General features: G+C 33.7%; 1 protein-coding gene across 1 annotated transcript; it reads left to right on the top strand.

The window, feature by feature from the left end:
* The first annotated feature begins 2461 nt into the window (after nt 1-2461).
* Nucleotides 2462-18979, top strand: LOC143232838 (WD repeat-containing protein 47-like). The gene is given in 7 exon segments (XM_076468769.1): nt 2462-2505; nt 4047-4216; nt 5671-5841; nt 7497-7637; nt 10963-11181; nt 18540-18629; nt 18632-18979. Coding segments are annotated over 7 exon segments (888 nt in total). The 3' UTR covers nt 18685-18979.
* The last annotated feature ends 755 nt before the right edge of the window (nt 18980-19734 follow it).

The raw sequence follows: 19734 nt of genomic DNA, 5'->3' as shown, positions 1-19734 counted from the left end.
AGCAATCTTTGGGAGGAGCCGCTAGCCACTGGTTACGACTCGCTTTCAGCAGAAGGGTAATGAATTAGTAGATTCTAAAAGCTGTTTGTTATAAATTTGACTAATTTAACGGATATATCACGTTGAAAAGCTTGCTCTGCAAATAAAGTTAAAAATAATGAATCCATAATTGGCAGGAGGACTGGATGAATTTCGTCACGTTTAGTTTCGACAGTTTAGCGTTTTTAACCAATCACGTGCAGGAATGAATACGGCATATATTTGCAATTCAGGATTTAAAATTCTCATGATGGGCCCGGCATGGCCAAGTGGTTAAAGTTCTCGACTCGTAATCTGAGGGTCGCGGGTTTGAATCCCTGTCGCAACAAACATGCTTGCCTTTTCAGCCGTGGGGACGTTATAATGTTACCGTCAATCCCACTATTCGTTGGTAAAAGAGTAGCCCAAGAGTTGGCGGTGGGTGATGATGAGTAGCTGCTTTCCCTCTAGTCTTACACTGCTAAATTAGGGATGGCCCTCGTGTAGCTTTGCGCGAAGTTCAAACCAAACCAAACAAACCATAAGTGTGAAAGATTTAGAAGAATAAATCAGAGTTAAATATTTGTTTCATTATAATAAAGAAAATCAATTAACAGTGGGAAGAAAACCCAACTAAAACAAAATGGAAGAGGGAGCTAGAAGTAGTTGACGTCAGACTAATCTAGTTGTTCACGCAAAATATTGTGAAATTACCTGTGTGTGATTGGAACTTTGCATGTTCACGTCGTTCTCGCGTACACAGAGCATGCTTTGTTGATTGTTTTCGACCGACATAGCAATATGATAAATGTTGCTTTTATTTTCAATTACTTAACAGATTCAGGACAATACAAAACCTATGGATGTTGGCTTTATAGGAAAACAAAATGTAATTTTTGAAATTCTGTTATTTTGAAATCATCGTTTCTTACAAACATACTAATACGAATTTACTTATTGTTATTAATAATATTTCACTGCTTCTATTATTCCGAAAATTGTTACCTGTTAATATGACATTTTTAGGGGTCAGTCGAAAAGTTTGTAGATTTGGGAATGCTCCCTGGTATTAAACAATGTGCTTTGATTCAATACAATTGAATGTGTATGCACGGTAGGTACAGACGCATCAAGTTTATTTCACAGTTTGTAATTATAATTGAATGCGCATGTGCCAAGGTAATGATTGCGCCTGGAAACATCAATACAACGTGGCCCGACTCAAAATGATTAAAGAAATACACTTTCGATGTTTTCATTCGTTTAACTGAACTGGATTTCTTTAGGTTAAGTTTAATGAGGTTTCTTTATAATTCAATAAAATCTGTCTGCGATCAGAAATAAACCTGAGACCAGGCTTTGAAGCCAAGCTAATTTCATTGTTTACGTCGATAAACAATATTACATTAATTGATGTTGGATTTGCACAGATATGTGTATTAATAATCTGTTTATTACATAAACCTACTTTGCAGTTATTGTAGGTTAAATATGAACAAGGTATTCTGAGATATATATTTTAGTTTTGGAGAGATTGTGAGTTACGAGTTATACCAAGAGACAATCTATCTTAGTCATGATGTTGGGTCTAAGGAGATCGTAAGTGGTTATGTTGTTAGACCTAGGGACATCGAATTTAACCATCCATGATGTTAGGCTTAGAGAACATCAGATTTATCGAGCCATAGTATTAAGCCTGGAGGACATCAAACTCAACTAGCCATAATTTTAGGCCTACAGGACATCGAATTTAACTAGCTATGTTCTTAGACCTAGAGGACATCGAATTTAACTAACCATGATGTTAGACTAAGAGGATGTCAAAGTTTAATAATAGTAATATTAAAGCTAGAAAAGAAAAGATGTGATCAAACATGGCTGGCTGACTAGAAGAGATCCTTAAAAGCCTTTATATTAGGCCTAGAGGAAGACGTAATTGACTAGCCGTGTTATTAAGCTTAGAGATCGAACTTGAACCGTGATTTTAGGTCAATACAACCGATTAAGCCCAACTTGTAATTCAGCAATTCTTTAACTAATAAACATTCAAATACACATTGATTGATGTATTTCACAAAAATAAAACGACTTACGTGTTTACTTTAAAAGCAAGCAGTCTGTTGAAAACAATTAAAACTGGTCGACATTTCGTCACGTTCAGAATGTGTTTATACAAATATATGTGAATGAACGAGTCTTTATCAGAAACGTAAACTGTTGGAACAAATAAATATTTCAAAATTGAACATGTTAACTCTTATTTTCTCTACTTACAAAACTACCTCAGCAATTATCTCCATCAATGACCTGACACGAAGTGCAATAAGTGCACATTGCGCATTGTAATCTAAGCAATGAGCAAGTTGAGGTAATCGGCTAGGTTTAACAGTATTTATTACGTTTTACACTACTTTCAACGTGCCAAGCAGGTGACACATTCGAAATGACAGGCGGCCAAGATACTGCACTTCAAGTTCTTACCATCCTGTGATTCAAATGGTAACATGGTTACATTTATATCGTCCACTTAACACCGTTTTAATTAAACGCCCCTGATACTTCATCAGCACCCTTAGGCTAAGGAGACAGTTCACACTTTTGTAAATTAAAGTTAGATTAATGTCCTTTATTAAGTAAAACACTCAGGGCTTTGTTTACGCAATTAACAAAATGTCTAAGCAGTTGCTACTTGATATTACGACGAAAATGTTGGCACTCAAGTCACTGGGCCGTAACCTTTCTAGGTGACAGTTTCTGAACTTGAGTGACGGTGGAGTTAAAGGAGATGTTTGTATAAGCAATAACACTTTCTGAAGAGATGCTTTAACTTTCCACTGGAAACAACATCCAGATGCGTTACACGGAATCTCATTTTGGGGCAAATATCACGGAAATAGCTAAACATTTGTAAATTAAACTGAAACATAATATTAATCCGAATTACAACACTTACCAAATGAAGACATGTAAGAATCGAGCGACATTGGGAAGATCAAGTTAGGGACGTTATGTTTGATCTTTTGGAATTATTCTGTCACCAAATCCTGTTTCTTACTGGGAAGTTTTGTTTGTACTATCGATAACAAAATCATCATCACTTGCGGACAGCTTTTTTAGTAATATTAAACCAGAAAAAACAAACTACTGATATTTAACAAGGAAGAACTAACTAATGGTATTAAATAATGGAAAACTAACCAGTAATATTAAACCAGAAAGAAACTACCCAATCATATTAATCTACGATAAGTTAACCGATCATATTAGATTTAAGAAAGTTTCACTAATGTTACCTATTTTACAAACCTTAAGATATTTTCCACACAAAGAAAACTTCCGTTTATGGTATTTTTATATTGTAGCCAAAAGTGTAAGGAAATTTTAATTTGTTCTCAAACAAAGAGGGAGAAACAGCGTAGAAACTACGCCCAATATGACGCACATGCGAGATTTCATTTCTTATTTTAAATAGTTTTGTGGATTAGCATACGACAGTTTATATTTTGTACGTACAACCGTTATCACTCTTCATTTTAATGCAAAAATATTTTTCTTAAAATAATGTGACGCGGTTGACTAGAAACTTGGTATAAACTGGAATTATCATTTTTATTCCAAAAAAAATATCTCTTACTACTGAATCGAAGTAAAATTTGAGCGTTACGTATTGCTATTATGGTAGTGTCTCATAAACAGCGCACTTTAAGGACAGGAATAGGACTTCAAAAATATCAGTTTCAAAGCCACACTTGTTGTTTATATTTATGGATCATGTAATAGATGGTTTGTTATTATTTATGTCTTCAAAATGCCTGAAATTTTATAGTTATAATCTTAGAATAGCTTTATTTTCAAAAAATAATATGTATTTGTAAAAACAAACAAAAAAAATTTTATTGTATGTTAGAAATGCTACTGTTTGATTAACTGGTGAGTATTAATACAATACTCATAGGTTTGTTTTTTTATCTGGTATGTTATAGATTATATAATATTTTTATTTAATGACTTTGCCTCTGCATTTTCAGGGAGAATCATGTGGTCCATCAACCCACAGTTTTGCTAAAACGAATGAAACATCACAAAGGTTCCATTTACTGTTTAGCTTGGAATGTTAGTGGTGATCTACTGGGAACTGGGTCAAATGATAAAACAGTAAAGCTCATGAGATTTAACCCAGACACCTGTAACTTGGAAGGTGGGTATTCTACCTGACTTAATATAGAACACAGTAATAGATGTTTAGATTAATCTAAATATTCCTGATTGTGAAAAGATTATGTAATGTTCTTAGTGGTGAATATTTAGTAATCGTTTAATTCTTTAAATGTTCAGATTAGTTTTAACCCATTGATCTATCATCACATTTTAAGCTGGTTCCCAAAAAGTGTCAGTTATTACCAAAATATGAAATTAGTTTATCTTTTCTTGTCTTTTTTTCAGTATCAAAAGATGGTACATTCTCTATATTTGGCACAAGTATTCCCTGATGTACACATGAAAGCTGAACAAAAGAAATGAGTGACAGATGATGAACACTGACTCATGGATTCATTTTATTACCTTTTATCAAACCATTGGTTTATATTAGTATATTGTATGATGGTTATTATAATGTTGAACACACATGTAAGGTGTAGCATATAAAATGGTAACACATCAATCAAATTAACTTCAAATTACAGAGCTACTTGTTCCATGAACTGACAGCAAATATAAACACATCCCAGAGTTGTGATATTGCTCACAGATGGGAGCACTATAGCAATGAGGCATGGCTTTCAAGGATGTGAGAATTTCTTATTAGTATGCTATATGAGTTTGAAGCATTTTAGACTGCTAAGATTTTATGCAGGTAAAAGCATTAAGTAGTGAACTTTTCATTAGAGTTTTAACCTGAATGTATTTTTCCCTACTCTTTTTCAGCACAGCTTTTCTTTATGCACACTTTAAGTAAAGACATTTTCACATATGAGGAGTGAGTCAAATTGAATTTTGAGGTTTTAGTTGAAAACTCATTTATATAAAGTCTTGAAAAGTTAAATATTGAATTTATGAACAGTTGAGGAAAAAGTTAAAGACTTCAGACTTGACAATTGAAACAGTGGTATAGAAAAAAAATAAAAAAATAATTAGCTGATATATGGAGCAAAAATTATGAATAGAAAAGCCTGATTTGTTGCACAAATAGTTTGGAATTTGATCTACAAACTAGATGGTGGATTCTTTGTTGAGAGCTTTGCAAATAAGCAAGAAACAATGTAGCATTAGTGGGGAAAATTGGCCGCATTTAAATAGGATTTTTTAACATTGTAAATCCAAAGGTACTTTGATCTATCAGCAGTTCAGAACACTGACCTCACTGGTTGTAATTTGGGATAGTAACTTTAGGAAATGAAAATATCCTGATTTTAGTGAGGCTCATGAACTGTCATCCACTGCTATTGAATGTGTGATGGAGGGTAGATTAGTGTTACCTGTTATTATCCCAACATTGTTGGAGAGCACTGATCTAATCCTTCCCAGAGTGTGTTTAATTTTGAAATTTGATTGCTTGAGACAGTCTAGAGATAGATAGAGGTGTACATTATATACTAATATCTAAAGCTTTGAACCATCTTGTTTAAAATTTAAAAGTTTCTTGTTCCATAGGTGGAGAAGCAGAATTGACAATGCATGATGGTACAGTGCGAGACATGTGTTTTATAGAGGACATTAATAATAGGTCAAGTTTGTTGATAAGTGGAGGTGCTGGAGACTGTAAAATTTATGCCACTGATTGTGAAACTGCAACACCTTTTCAAGCTCTTTCTGGACACTCAGGTGAAGAAGTTTATTATTGTATTGTTATAGTTTTGTACTAAAAGTTTTAGTTTTAATCTCTGTCTTTTTCCATAATTTCTATAAACAGTTTTGTGTGGAGATTATGTATTTTTGTTTTATCACTCACTCTGAAAACCGTTTTTGATAGAAGGAATTGAAAAATATCTCAATACCTAGCTTAAATACGTGGCTGGTTTTGAAGACAGAATTCAATCTCTTTTATTTCCATTTAATACTGAACATTTGTAAGGAATCAAAACTAATTTGAAAGTCCCTTATGGGTTATCTTGATTTTCTGACACTGTAAATGCATTTTCAAAGTCTTTAGCACTTTGACATGTTAAACTATGACAAGTTTTTTCTGAGTTTTTCTTTGCTAACTTACTAAGATTAAATACCTCTAATATTCTAACAACATCATTCTCTAATTAACTTCTGGATCTTAACAAACTCAAAATGTGATAGATGCAAGTCAGTCATTCTTACATTCTGATTAGAAAAGTATCTTTTTTTCTTCCAGATTTGCTATTAAAATATATTTACAACATCTCATCAGATTCAGCACATTTGTCTTTTGCTATATAAAAGATATATATATAACATTGTAGTTCAACAGCCTAAGCCACCAATGTGGGATATAAGGACCAAGACCCCTTAATTCCAACCCTGAGTTGTGAAACCTAGACTGTTTGGTTGGGGTTGGCCTTTAATAATGATTTCACATGTACTATTCCACCCTTGTCGTAGGAACTAAGTTCTGAGTAAAAAGCATACCCATTCTATATGCAGTGTGATTCACCCACTTGTATACCACTCTTGTCTTGCTACACCATTGTTCTGTGTAGGTGCTTTCTTTATAGATCATACCTGCACTGGTCTCTCCACATTCTCAGTGTGGGATTCAAGCTATAGTGTCAACAGATAGTATGTTTTGAAAGCTATCATTTTCCTAAACTGAAAATGTATTTCCAGTAATGGTTACTTCTGTTGACACCTCCTGCCTACCTCCTCACCAGCATAAGTATCAAAAATGTAATTGTATTATGTAAGTGAATTGTTTATATAGAATATCAGGATAGAGGACAGATTGACGAGGTTGGATAAATTTGAAAATTAGATATTCTCAAAGCCATTTAAATGGTATAAAACAGTGGCATGCAAGACCAGTGCTCAGATAGGCAAAGCTAACATCAATGAATAGCTTTAGTGTTAGTGGAGGTAAATATTATTAGAAATACTTTTACAGATTAGGAAAATGTTAACTTCTTTATTTTGCTCTTTATTTGTACATATATAAACAATTTTTTTTATAATTCTATAAAGCATTTTGAGAAGAAGAATAGAAAGGAAAAGTAGTTACAAAATGTGTTGTTTCAGATTGTGATTCTCTCTTACCAACTTTTAAATTATTAGCCAAATAACCAATTTTTGAATAATTTACTATTAATTAATTGATTTGATATTATTTGTGTGAATTCATCAACTGTGGTTTTGTAAGATATTTTAGGTGGAAAAAAAGAAATTATTCTGAAATTCCCTATTTGTTTTATGTTATTTGAACTTTTGTTATATATTACCAGCAAGTCTTTTTTCAGAAACATAATTTTTAATGAATGATATAAAAAACATTATTGTTTTTTGTTTTAATAATTCAGGGCATATTCTTTCATTGTATTCCTGGGGTGGAGCTATGTTTGTAAGTGGATCCCAGGACAAGACAATCAGGTTTTGGGACCTTCATACACAAGGTTGTGTCAACTTGGTTGTTGCACCTTCTGCTTCTGGGTCAGGACCAGGTGAGTCATAGAATTGTTTCCTGTATTCAGACTTCACTGTGTGTTTGTTTGAATTGTTACGAGCAGTTGTTAGTGTGGTTTATTACTTGATCTTAATTGCTAAAGCGCTAGCTTGGCATGTGAGTGGTCTTGGATTCAATTCCAAGCTAAGGAAAAAAAACAACATGAATTGCTTCTCATTAAATTGCACTCAAGATGTATCTGTCCCACATTCCTAGGATAAAGCCTGAGGATGGCCTTTCTTTATAATAAGAAAGGATTGTGGAAGTTTGTTATTTAAAAAATAAAGATTACTAGTAATAGTTACCAGGTTAATTTTTTAATTTAGTTTGTTAATGTACTCACTTGATGTATGAGAGACCGCAGGTTTAACCTTGAGCCCAGAAGATGCAAAAATGGGTTTATTTCAACTAGCATAACAGTTTTTTTTTTAAAACTTGAACTCACACTTGATTTAAAAATATCAGTATATCTATGTAATTTTTGCAATTTTGGCAACTAGTGAACTTTAACAAATGATTTGTGCTTTCTGCAAAATAATAACGTCTTAAATCGGAGCAAAAGAGTATAAGTTAGTGAAGCCAATTCTTTTTGACAAAATGATAGTGTGTACTTAATGTCACAAATCAATACAAAATAAAACAAGAACCTTTAATGATTAGGATTCATTAAATAGGAAGTTCAACTGTTAATAAAATATTTAATTCAAAATGTAAAACATGGGAAGTTCTCTTTAGTCTTCATTACATTTATGTAAAAATTAATCATAAAAATAACATTTGAGAGTAAATTTTACATTATAACCAATGATATTAATGAAACTAATTTAAAATATATATTTTGCTTGAAAGGTCCACACACCTTACTTGAGTATGCTCACAAGTGTTCATACATTTGCAGTAATTGTACACCCACCCACAAAAAAATGTTGAAAAATACAAAAGTAAAGGTTAAAAATCACAAACAAATGAACACTCATCATGTAAAAGGTAATTTTACAAGTTCTTTTGCATTAATGCCATAAAAAAAAACACCAGAAACAAATATGTGAAAAATAAATGACAGAACATGAAAGAGATTTGGTACTGCTTAATTTTAATTTTTAAACAAATTATTTAAAGAGTCTTTATATGATCTAACTTTTTTTGTCTATATGTTATTTCATATTTGTTATGACAATTGAAACCTAGAGAAGAGTGTTTTCAAGGCAACACTCTCTGTAAGGTATGTTTTACAAATTATTTAAAAATGAAATGCGCTTAATAAATCTTGCCTGTCTTCTCAGATTTCTGCTTTTGCATTTAACCAGACAAAACTGTTGCATTCTGTGTGAAACATTCACACTTTAATTTATTCAGGTTATTTAGATTTCTCTGTTGTTATTCAGTTTCAACCCATCAGACTTCGAGTCTAAGCTTCACTTTCATTGGTAGTTTCTTATTCTTTTAACTTAACTATGTTCTTTTGGCAGCCTTATTGGCTACTTCATAATTTAAAAAATCTTGCTAGGTTTGTGTTTTTATGTAGGGTGGGGGAGTGGGTATGTTAAATCTGTGTAAATTTTTTAATAAGAAATTGCTTCCAAAGCTGTAAGTCTTGCTGATGAATAAGTAAAAATATATATTTTTAAATTTCCAAAAGTTTCTGAAATTATTCCCATGGTAATTGTTTTTATTGGCTTTCAGATTCACTTACCAGTTGTGTAGTTAATAAGTAGCATGTGTGTCTGAAAGTCCTCATACCAGCATTTTATATCATTTTGGGTCAATTCTTGCTTTCTTTGTAGCAGAGTTTTTACTCCATGGGTGTAGAATAAGTGTCCCACACATCACATGTACCCATAATACCCTATCTGAGGACTTTTTTATTTCATAAGTTCTTATTTGCAACATATGCAACCATTTAAGGGCATACAACAAATTCAACTTTAGGTGCTACTCTCTGTAGCATGGTTTGGCCAAGGAAGCTATCAGCAATTACTTGGGATAACTGCATTGCATTCTGCTTGACCTAGTGTTGTATATGGATGTCTTTGTGATTGTCACATAAAGCAGAGAGGATTTCAGATTTTTGTGTTTGTGATTGGTCAGACAGTGAGCTTTTGAAAAAATTAGTGTCTACTTTGAAAGGACAAGATCTACAGTGAAGTGCTGTTTTTTCATATAGTTCTATTACCATATATATCAAACATGTAGTTTCAAATTTTAATTTCTGTTTTTCTTTCAAGCTTATTTTAGTTTTATTTTACTTCAAATTCAAGTCTTCTGTTTGAAGAAGATATGTGACACAGTTGTGCATTTACTGACCAAAATAACTGAGAATATAAAAAAAAGTGGATGGTTGTTTTTAATTATAAAATCAAAATTGGCTTATAATCAAATAACCAATCTTACATATTTTTCCCTAACATTAAAATTCATATTACAAATATTTTTACACTTCATAGGTGCATTAAAATATTAAGAAAAAAAAGTTGAGTGGGTGGCTGTAAAGCTCTTTTGCTATCTTTCGTTGTACTTCAAGAGCACCTTTAGCAAACTTTAGTAAAGTTTGCTTTTACACGTTGTCCTACATGATACTGCACTCAATCCTCATAATTTTGAATAGTTTGGTATATTCAGTTTCATTAAATCATCTAGCTATATTTTTTGGAAACTTAACAAATTGTTATTGAGTTGTTAATGGGGCAAAAAAACTTCTGTTTTCTGTCCTCTCTATAATTAATTAAGTCATGAGATTGTGTAATTAAGTTTAACATTTAAAAACTATCAATATCTAACTTGGTACTGATAAGTTTAGTATCCCTTGTTGTGCTACAATTCCTTTCTCAGTCATTATACATTCCATTGACCACCTGGACTTTTAAATTCAGTCAATGGTTTTACATTGTACCATATTTAAACTTGTCATTAAAAAAAGAGGAAAATGGAATGTGAATAGGACTTGTCTGTTGGAAGGTACTACTTTTTGTCTTTTCATGTTCAGGAATAAATATCAAAATTATTTATTTTGTATAAATATGCTGATAGGAAGAGGGGTCACTGAATTAACTAAAAACTCTTGTGGGAGACAAAGAAATATTTCTAAACACAATAGAAACTGAGAGGTTTTTCATTAAAAGTTAACCTGGTTGTTTAATATGAGTAAAATAAACCTTACTGTATAAACAGACGTTAATGTATGTGTGCATCCTCATTTTTATTAAAGACTGTTGGGTTTCTTGTGCAAATGTCATCTTTCATTGGAGTAGAAAAAAGCCTCATAACTTTATATTTGTGCAGAAAGAAATGACCTTTCACACTGTGAATCTGTTTTGTTCTTGTAGGAAGCCCAGCTGCTGCTGTCTGTGTTGATCCTTCAGGTCGATTGCTTGTCTCAGGCCATGAAGATGCCAACTGTATGCTCTATGATATTCGAGGTGGACGGATAATCCAGTGCTTTCAGCCTCACGCTTCAGACATTAGGACCATTCGTTTCTCACCCAAGGCATTTTACCTTCTTACGGGCTCGTATGACAACAAAATTATATTGACTGATCTGCAAGGTAAATTTTACAAACATTCTTTTGAGTCACACAGAGAGAGATTAATAGAAAACAACACAGAAACACTGTGCAGATTTTTATTTTTATTTATTGATATAGGCTGGCTGGACCTGAAAATACAAAAGTTGAATACAACTTGCACACAGTTAGGACTGGACATAATGTAATGGTTAATGTATTGGCCTGTGGATCTGAAGGTTCATGGTTTCAGTTGTGATATAGTACTTATTTACTCTGTGTAATCTTTAAAACCTCCTTCATAAACTTTAAACGTTTTTTTTCTCAATAAAATTTATATTTTATCTGTTGTTTTCTACCCTAACTCTATGCAGGATTAGTCAATTTCACTGACATCATAACCACCAAAGAAAAATGAAATAAATCTAAATTACTGTTTTTTCAAATGGTAGCATGAAACTATATTTATTTATCCTAAGTAGCTTTAAACTTATAACAATATACAATACTCATGCTTAACTTTTATTATTTTATTGCTCTATGATTGCCCTTTGAACAACTAACTACCACTATTCATGTCATTATAAGTAGTAAATCACTTGGGGAATTTGGAGCTTATTTATGCAGTTGATTTGCATTGCCTACAAGTTGCTTTGAGGTTGAGTTGTTCATATGTGTTCCTGACAAAATATTTTTCTCATTATTTTTATTTTACCTGATATAACATTAATTAACCTAAAGATACTCTTAATTTTACATTTAATTACTAATTAATTAATTAATAATAACAAATAAAGAATAAATATGAAAAACAAAAACAATAATTCCTTTTCTGGGTCTCTCTTTTTCTTTTATTGTTTTTGCTGTTGACTGTTAATGAAATTTAACTTTACTTTACTGCACTAAATAATGTTTATTTATTTAACTAATTCATCAAAGAACATTGAATAATAATGTGTAAATACCAGACAATTTCCCCTAATTATCACAATTTTTCTGGCTTTTTTACTATGCAGTAAAAACCATTACAAAATCATCCAAACTAGTTGTTATCTTTCCTGTAAGAACAAAACTTTTTCTAACTAAAAATTGACAACTTTCTGTTCAGAAAACAATGAAATGTAATATGTCATTTTATAGATGAAACTTTGGCTTTCTATAATCATTTCTTTACACCTCTTACCACATAATTAGTGTTCAATTATTTCAGAACACCCTTGAGAAGACAACTTATTTTTGTGTGGTCTTTGGCAAAAAGGAGATAATTATTTAAAGTTCTGGATGCAACTGTGGAAACATAAGTGAATTTATCACAGATTGTATAGTAAGAAACAAAGTAGAGAAAAATAATTTGTCTTGTCAGTTGAATTCTAAAAAAAAATTATATCAGCCTGTGTGGACATTTTAAAGAAAAGAAAACTATTTAGTTTTATATACAACTATGATATCCTATAGTGTAAAGAATTTTTGGACATACATCTGAGTTGTTTTGAATATATATTATTTTAAAACAAGTAGTTTGTGTGCTGTTTGTTTATTGTTTGATTTCATTATCATCAAGTCACAAACACCTACTGTAAAGAATCTGGTTGCTATAAACCTTGACAGACATGCTTGAAAGGGCAATAAAAAGGTAAAGTTCAAGTATGAACAGATGTATACTGTTATAGGATTTAAGTTATTTAAGATAAACGTAATGAAAACAATATTCCAAGCCATGCCATAACTTGACTCTAACTGTTCTGTTTTGAGTCTTCCATTTGTTCTTCTAATCAGATTGTTCTCTAAATATAGTCTTTTGCCCATGTTTTTTGTGAAAATATTGTTCCACTGGTTCATTTGCACAAAAGTTTATCTAAGGACATCAGATGGTTGAATGATAGAAATTAGGAATTTGTTGCTTTTTATATTGGCATATTTCTGTGAGGACTGTCTCTCTAGTTAATATGTGAATATGATTTTAAACATGTTGAACCACAACCTTACTTTTCTGCTCTGTTTTATTTTTATTTTGAATTTTTATGTGTGTATGTCTTCCAGTCATAGAGTTCCAAGAAAAGCTGTTGTGGTTATTATGAAAATATATTTCCTATATCTTAAGCTCAGAGATTAAAGTTGTTTACTGTATGAAGTAATATAATATTCTTTTGCATTTTTTAAAAAGTCTTCCAACACATCAGAGGTTTAAGTGTAACAATTTTTCTTATGAGGTACTTGAAATCTATTGAAGAGTGTAGTTTAACTTCTAGAAGCCAGGGGAGTTTTTGGAGTAAGAAAGAACATTTAGGTAGAATTCCAATATGGTACACATCTTCAGTCACAAGATGAGAAATTCTTGTTCAGTGCTGCTCTCTATATGAACCTTTTATTCCCCCCTGTTGGAAATATAAGATTCCAACACATCTCTCAGGTAAATCATCATGCTCACCTCCTCACCAATAGGAGCATGACATGTTTACATAACACATATAACTCCCTCTCCATTCTTTTATCAAACTATCCCTTTTTTGTTTGGCAGTGCTTGGGTTTGGATATGCTCTTTTGTTTATTTAATGTTTGATGTTTGGCTTTATTTTATTTCCTCACAAAATTAATATACTTTCATTCAGTCTGTTTCTCCATTTGAATTTGGTGAACCTTTCCATGCAATGAATTCCGAAGTAAATGTTACAACTTCATGGGTTACACCAGTAACCGGCATTTTTATTTTTCTCAGGCCTCAGGTGTGGGCAATCCAGTGGTAGATTTGTCTGCTTTTTTATGATGGGAGATTGAATGTTGTATGAAATTACCTTTATCCCATACATTGTCCATGTTCCTCCAAAACAGGCTGATCCTATGCAGTGTAATGAGAACTTTGATTGTCTTTTTCCACTTCCAGATTTTGCCTTTCTGATCCAATGAGTCTTCCAGGCCTTAATTCTGTCTTTGTGGCTTTAGTATTTCAGGTTTGTGCCATTTTAGCCTTTTTCCTATTACTTATTTTCCTCATTCTTCCTTATTACATGAACAATCTTCCCAACTATTTATGGTTTTCCTCTCTCTCCTTTAGTTGTGAGTTCTTGCTAATCACTTTGCCTCATAATTAAGTGAAGGGACTTGTGTGCCACATCCCCTGCGTAATTCAAATCAGTTCAAATTTCCTACCATTGTGCTGACTATCCATTTTTAAACCAGCAATTGTTTGGTTCCTTATTACCTATTTGGGGACATTTCCCACATTGCCTTTCTTATCCATGCCCAATATTCTTGCATTTACCTTTACCAATTTGTTATGGTATCTTTCTTTCCTACACCTCTTATCTGAGGCTCCCCACAGAAATCCTGAATGGTTTTCTAGAGAGACTTTGCCTTTCTCTCCTCCCTTTTAGCCCACTTATCTTTGGCTCTGCATTACATGTGTGTTTTTTTTATTGTTGGGACCTTTTATACCATGATGCCTTATTGGCTGAGGTCTATTTACCATTGACATGTCTTAGGAATTTACGTTATGGCTCCATTTCTGAGGCATCACACTTTTGTATGATTTCAAAACTCTAAAGCCTCTGGTGATATTGGTCCAACAACAATCCATCTTTATGAATATTGTAGTCAGAGCCTCATATGCCTCCAATTACAGTTTTCTCTCCCTACCCCTAACCTGTAATTACTATTAGGGTGCTTCTCACTGCTTTCCTCAATCATGCAATCACCATTGACACCAGAACTAGTGACTACTGAGTGAGTTCAAGTCTGGTGAGAGATGGCTGTTCAAATTGCTTCATTACTAGTGTTCCTTTATTGGTGAGCAATTTGTGCTTTAGTTTCTGTCAGATGTATTTATTGTCCAGTTTCATTTCTCATCTCTTGTCTCTCCTTACCCCTGTTTCCTTTCCTCCTCTTCGTGATCCTGCCACCAGCTTGCATCTAGGAATTGCTCTTGTAGCAGGCCATGGAAGCTGTTTCCTATCTTTTTTGGAGTTTTTATTCCAATCTTTTTGTTGTCTCTGATAAAACTTGGGGGATTGGCAACTGGTAATTGAGTTACTCTGCCTCAACCACTTTTTTTTCACTACCTTAGTTCACCATGTAGTCTTTTTTTCACCTTGATATGGGCATTTTCTTTAGGGTTGTGGATGACCAAAATTAATGTCTCCACTGCTTAACTACATATATTAATATCACCTCAGTCTTGTCCCTATCTTCAATTTGTCCATATTTAGGTTGTTTGTCAATATCGAGTCCTTCTATTTTGACTTGTCTCACCACCTTGCATATCTTGCCAAATAGTATAAGCTTTTGCTCAACATCTTCAAGATATGGGGTATCAGATGGACACAATCTTCTCCTTTACTACTTCTTTCAATGGAACTGTTGGTTCATAACACCCTTTTAGCTCATTTATGTACTGTTCACAAGCAATGACATCACTGGTCCCCCTTGATCTTGCCCATATGAGAAACCTTCTATGGGTGCTTCATGATTGATGGAACTTTGCTCAAGATCCTCTTTTCACCCCCACTTCCCTTCCTTTTCCCCTGCAAGATGATCCGCTTTAGTGGTTGAACAAAACCCATACATTGCTTCCTCTCTGTGCCTAGGTGCTGGGAGGCACGGGTCAACCGTCATTCCTTATCAACCTTGGTCATGTCCTACTTCCCACTTTTCACTTTCTGCATCTTCATGCCTGGCTTATGCCTGGTCTTTGGTAAGAAGATCAGTTTCACGTGTTGAGTCACTTTGTTAGCTGGTTCCATCCATTCATGTACCATGGAAGTGTATCAATACAAGCGAAAGGTATTCCATCATTTGTCTACCTTGCTCTTTTACTGTGGATTTTTAGTCTCCTCACTTTTTGGAATATCAGGTGCCTTTATCTTGTATATATATATTTTTTCCCCAATACAACAGAGTTTATACTTTTCCTGTTCTTACCTTGTTTATGCATTTATTCCAGATATTTTGCCCTCTCAGATGACCTACCCTTCTAGATTACGATGTTAATGTTGTCCTACATTCACTTATCACCATTTCAACCACTTTCCATGTTTCATTTTTCCCTTAAAACATCCTTCCTTCTTCTCTTAGTCTACAAACATCAGTGGTCTGATGTGTTTGCCATTAACATTTCATGTACCCTTTATTACTGTAACTCCTTTTTTCCTTCCTTCCATTTTTGCTCTTGGTTAGATCTGGATAGGCTTCTATGCTCAATGAGAGCACTTGGTTGTTAGATAGCATGCACTGTTATTTTTTGAGGTATGCACAAATGTCTTTTTCTTCCCTGGCAATTCTCCCACCTTTGAGTTCTTTAACCTTCTACCCCTACAAATGGGGGGTCCACCTTTTAGTTTGTTTGGCTTATTCTTCCCTGTTGTCTTCTTCCTATACTTTCTCCCATGATTTCTCCCTTCAGGTCTGACATCTTAACTTTTCCTTTACTTCTTGTTTTCATTATTCCAGTGGATGAGGTTCTACAATCTATCATGTGGATGACATTCAATATGTTCATCTCTCTCTATTGCCATCATATATCAGTTTTCTTCTTCATTGGGATTTTGTCTATCATCTGTGACCATTTTTCAGACTTTTATGTGACTCATATGGTAAGTTTCTATTTATACTTTCCTTTCTTTTCAGGGGTGTTTCTGTAGTTCTTTATCTTATGAGTCCCACTCTGTGGTGAGTGGTGCCTAATTCGATATTCTTTAACTCATGTTTTATCTTCCATGGCTTTGCACATTCACCATTGAAATGGGGTGTTCCACAATATCACTTGTAAAATTGTACTTCATATATATGCCTTTCCCAAACTGTAATGCAGAACGGAATTGTTGTCCATCTCTGCTGTACCTGGAGTGAATGAATCAATATGGTTTGCTTTTCAAAATAAGGTTTCATGGTCACCCATTGCATTATCTCAGGTGATGAAGTTCTTCTGGACTCTTCATCTTATTATCACCCTCCTTTCTTTGTGTGGAGTATGGGAGGTTTTAACATATTCCACTTCCAAGCTGGTGAGATGGTTCCCCATGTAGGCACCCTGCTGAATTAGTTCCACACAAAACCATTTATTTATAGTGGTTTTCTATGGGTGTAGATTATTTGTGATAATCAAGGACAGTGGAGTGAGAAGTCAGAAACCAGTTTATCCTTTTGATTGGATTTCTCATTCTACCCTCACATGGATGTCAGTATCTTATGGGCAGGTTTTGGATTTAGACTGAACTGATCAACGTAACCCCTTACGCAGGTGTCAGGTAATCTACTTTCCTCCCTTGATTTCCCCAGTTTGTTTTATAGGTCATGATGGTGGTATGGGGGGTTGTTCTGATTCTGTTCTTGGCTATTCCTTGACCTCTCATCTTGTGGGAATGTCTTGCCATTCAGATGGTCCCAGCCTGTTTTACAGTGGGGTAATTTATTGCATACAATAGACATCCTTTCAATACCAGCTTTCAAGTTCCTGGATTGATGGTTCAATGCTAAGCCTCATGTTCTACCCAGGAATTGGAATGGTTCTCAATTCCCCAGTTTTTGAGTTTAAGGTGAAGTGGTATGATCTTCATCCTACCCTTGCATAGATGCTAGTACCCTGTGGGTAGGTTTTGGATGTAGTTGACTTACTGAGTATGGTCTACCATGCCCCAACCACTCTAAACCTAGGGACATATTCTTTGTTTAGCCATATTTCTCATTGTGTGTTTGAGTTACTGTATATTTCTATGATTAGAATCATTTTCCTGCCACATTCTCTCCCACTCAGATATGCTTCTTTCATTTTCCACATCTTGCACATTCCACAGTTGAGTGAAGAGTATACCTGAATCAGAAGTGGTTCAGTTCCCCTCTTCTGATGAATATCTCATTTCCATGGGTATTTTTCAGATGCTTTTCGGGAGGTACTTCTATGATTCCCTCACACAGGTTCCTTCTCCTTATCTATGTGAGAGGAGGTAATACCACATAGGAAGTTGTAATTTTTATATACTGAAAATGTATTTCTGATGGGTACTTACCTCTTCTCACACTCCCACTATTCCTCTCCATAATTCTTTGGTGCTGACATCTTCTATCAAACTTAGAAGTGTAGAGGGAGTTGCACATTTCAAGTGAAGCGTGCCCTGTTCTGTTCCTATTGGTGAGGGGGAGGGGTGCATGATGATCTGAATGAGAGACATTAGAATCTTGCAGTTCCAGTAGGAAGTAGTGAAAGGCTTGTGGCATGTGTAAAGAAAAAAATTTCGTACAGAGAGCAGCATTGAACAAGAATAGCTAATCTTGTGGAAGGAGGTATATACCAATCAGAAAGACATTTTCAAAATAGGAAAATTATGACATAAAATGAAAATTATTTCTAAAATACAGTTGTTTGAATTGTTGAAAACGATTTAAAATGATCATCTTGATTGTGCCAATAGGTGATCTAACTCAACCTCTTCCAAGTGTTGTTGTTGCCAACACTCTGACAAAGTCATTCAAGGTCGGTTGGCATCCACAAGAATTTTCCTTTTGACAACTAGTGCTGACAAGACGGCCATTCTATGGGCATTGCCAACAAGTTAAGTAAATTTTTCACCACCACCAGCTTATGTATCTTGCTTGGTAGCTATTGTATTGTTGAGATATAATTGTATGGTGAAAGGTGTCACATTATGGAAGGATTCCTATCTGGGGCTTTCACATTTAAGAGAGGAAAAAAAAGTAGGGTGATTAATGATTTTGTGAAACATTCAAGGTGGATTTTAAGACTAAAAATCACAGTAGTAATGTTTGATGACAAGTAGAACTTTGTAACTTATTTTCCATAATAGTGAAACTATAACTGTGAATCTGGAGTTGTTGTAAGCATGAAAAATGGTGTGGTGTTTTGACTGTCATTTATAAAGACAATATTTGTGTACACTGTGTCTTTCAGCTGTTTTTAGATAATGTATTTTTCTTTATTAGTGCATTTATTTCCCTTTTACAATGTATGAAGTTGCTTGGTAAAAGACATTCTTGTTAATGTTTTTTTTTAAAGAGAAGCTTCATAATAACATGTTAATTGATAGCTTCATAACTATGTTAGGAGAATAACTAGGGTCAGTGGATTCACCCAAAATCGAAAATCAACCCATAAGATAGTGACATCCATGTGAAGACAGGATGAGGGCTCCCAGTTGAAAGGGTAAACTGCTTTCTGACATCTCACTTAATTGCCCTTGATTATCATATTTTAAGTAATATGTTGCTGTAACCTGCAATACTGGTTTAGTAGTACTGATATATAGACTGTGCTCAAAACTACCGGTACTAAAATAAGGTAATAATTATTTTTGGTTTAAAATATATAAAAATACCAATTTTCAAATGTAGTTTATATTACTTTACTGTTTTCATGGTTTATTCTCATGCTTCTGCCAAGTTGAAGATGTTTTTAGACTGTCTCAATTTCCCCTACAGTATGTAGTCTTACATCATTTGTTTTGTGTCGCATGTTCCCAGTCCATCGACCTAGGTTTTCTGTGTTCGTATAGGAAGGCAGTCGCATAACTGTGCCCTAACTAGATTCTTTATTTGGTCACATTAATTTTGGCTATTCTCCTGCTGTGAACTGCATTCTTGATTTGCCTT

Source organism: Tachypleus tridentatus, chromosome 1 (assembly GCF_004210375.1).
Source record: "Tachypleus tridentatus isolate NWPU-2018 chromosome 1, ASM421037v1, whole genome shotgun sequence".
Lineage (NCBI taxonomy): Eukaryota > Metazoa > Arthropoda > Merostomata > Xiphosura > Limulidae > Tachypleus > Tachypleus tridentatus.
The sequence above is the reverse complement of the archived record's forward strand: the minus strand, read 5'-3'. Positions and strand labels throughout refer to the sequence as shown.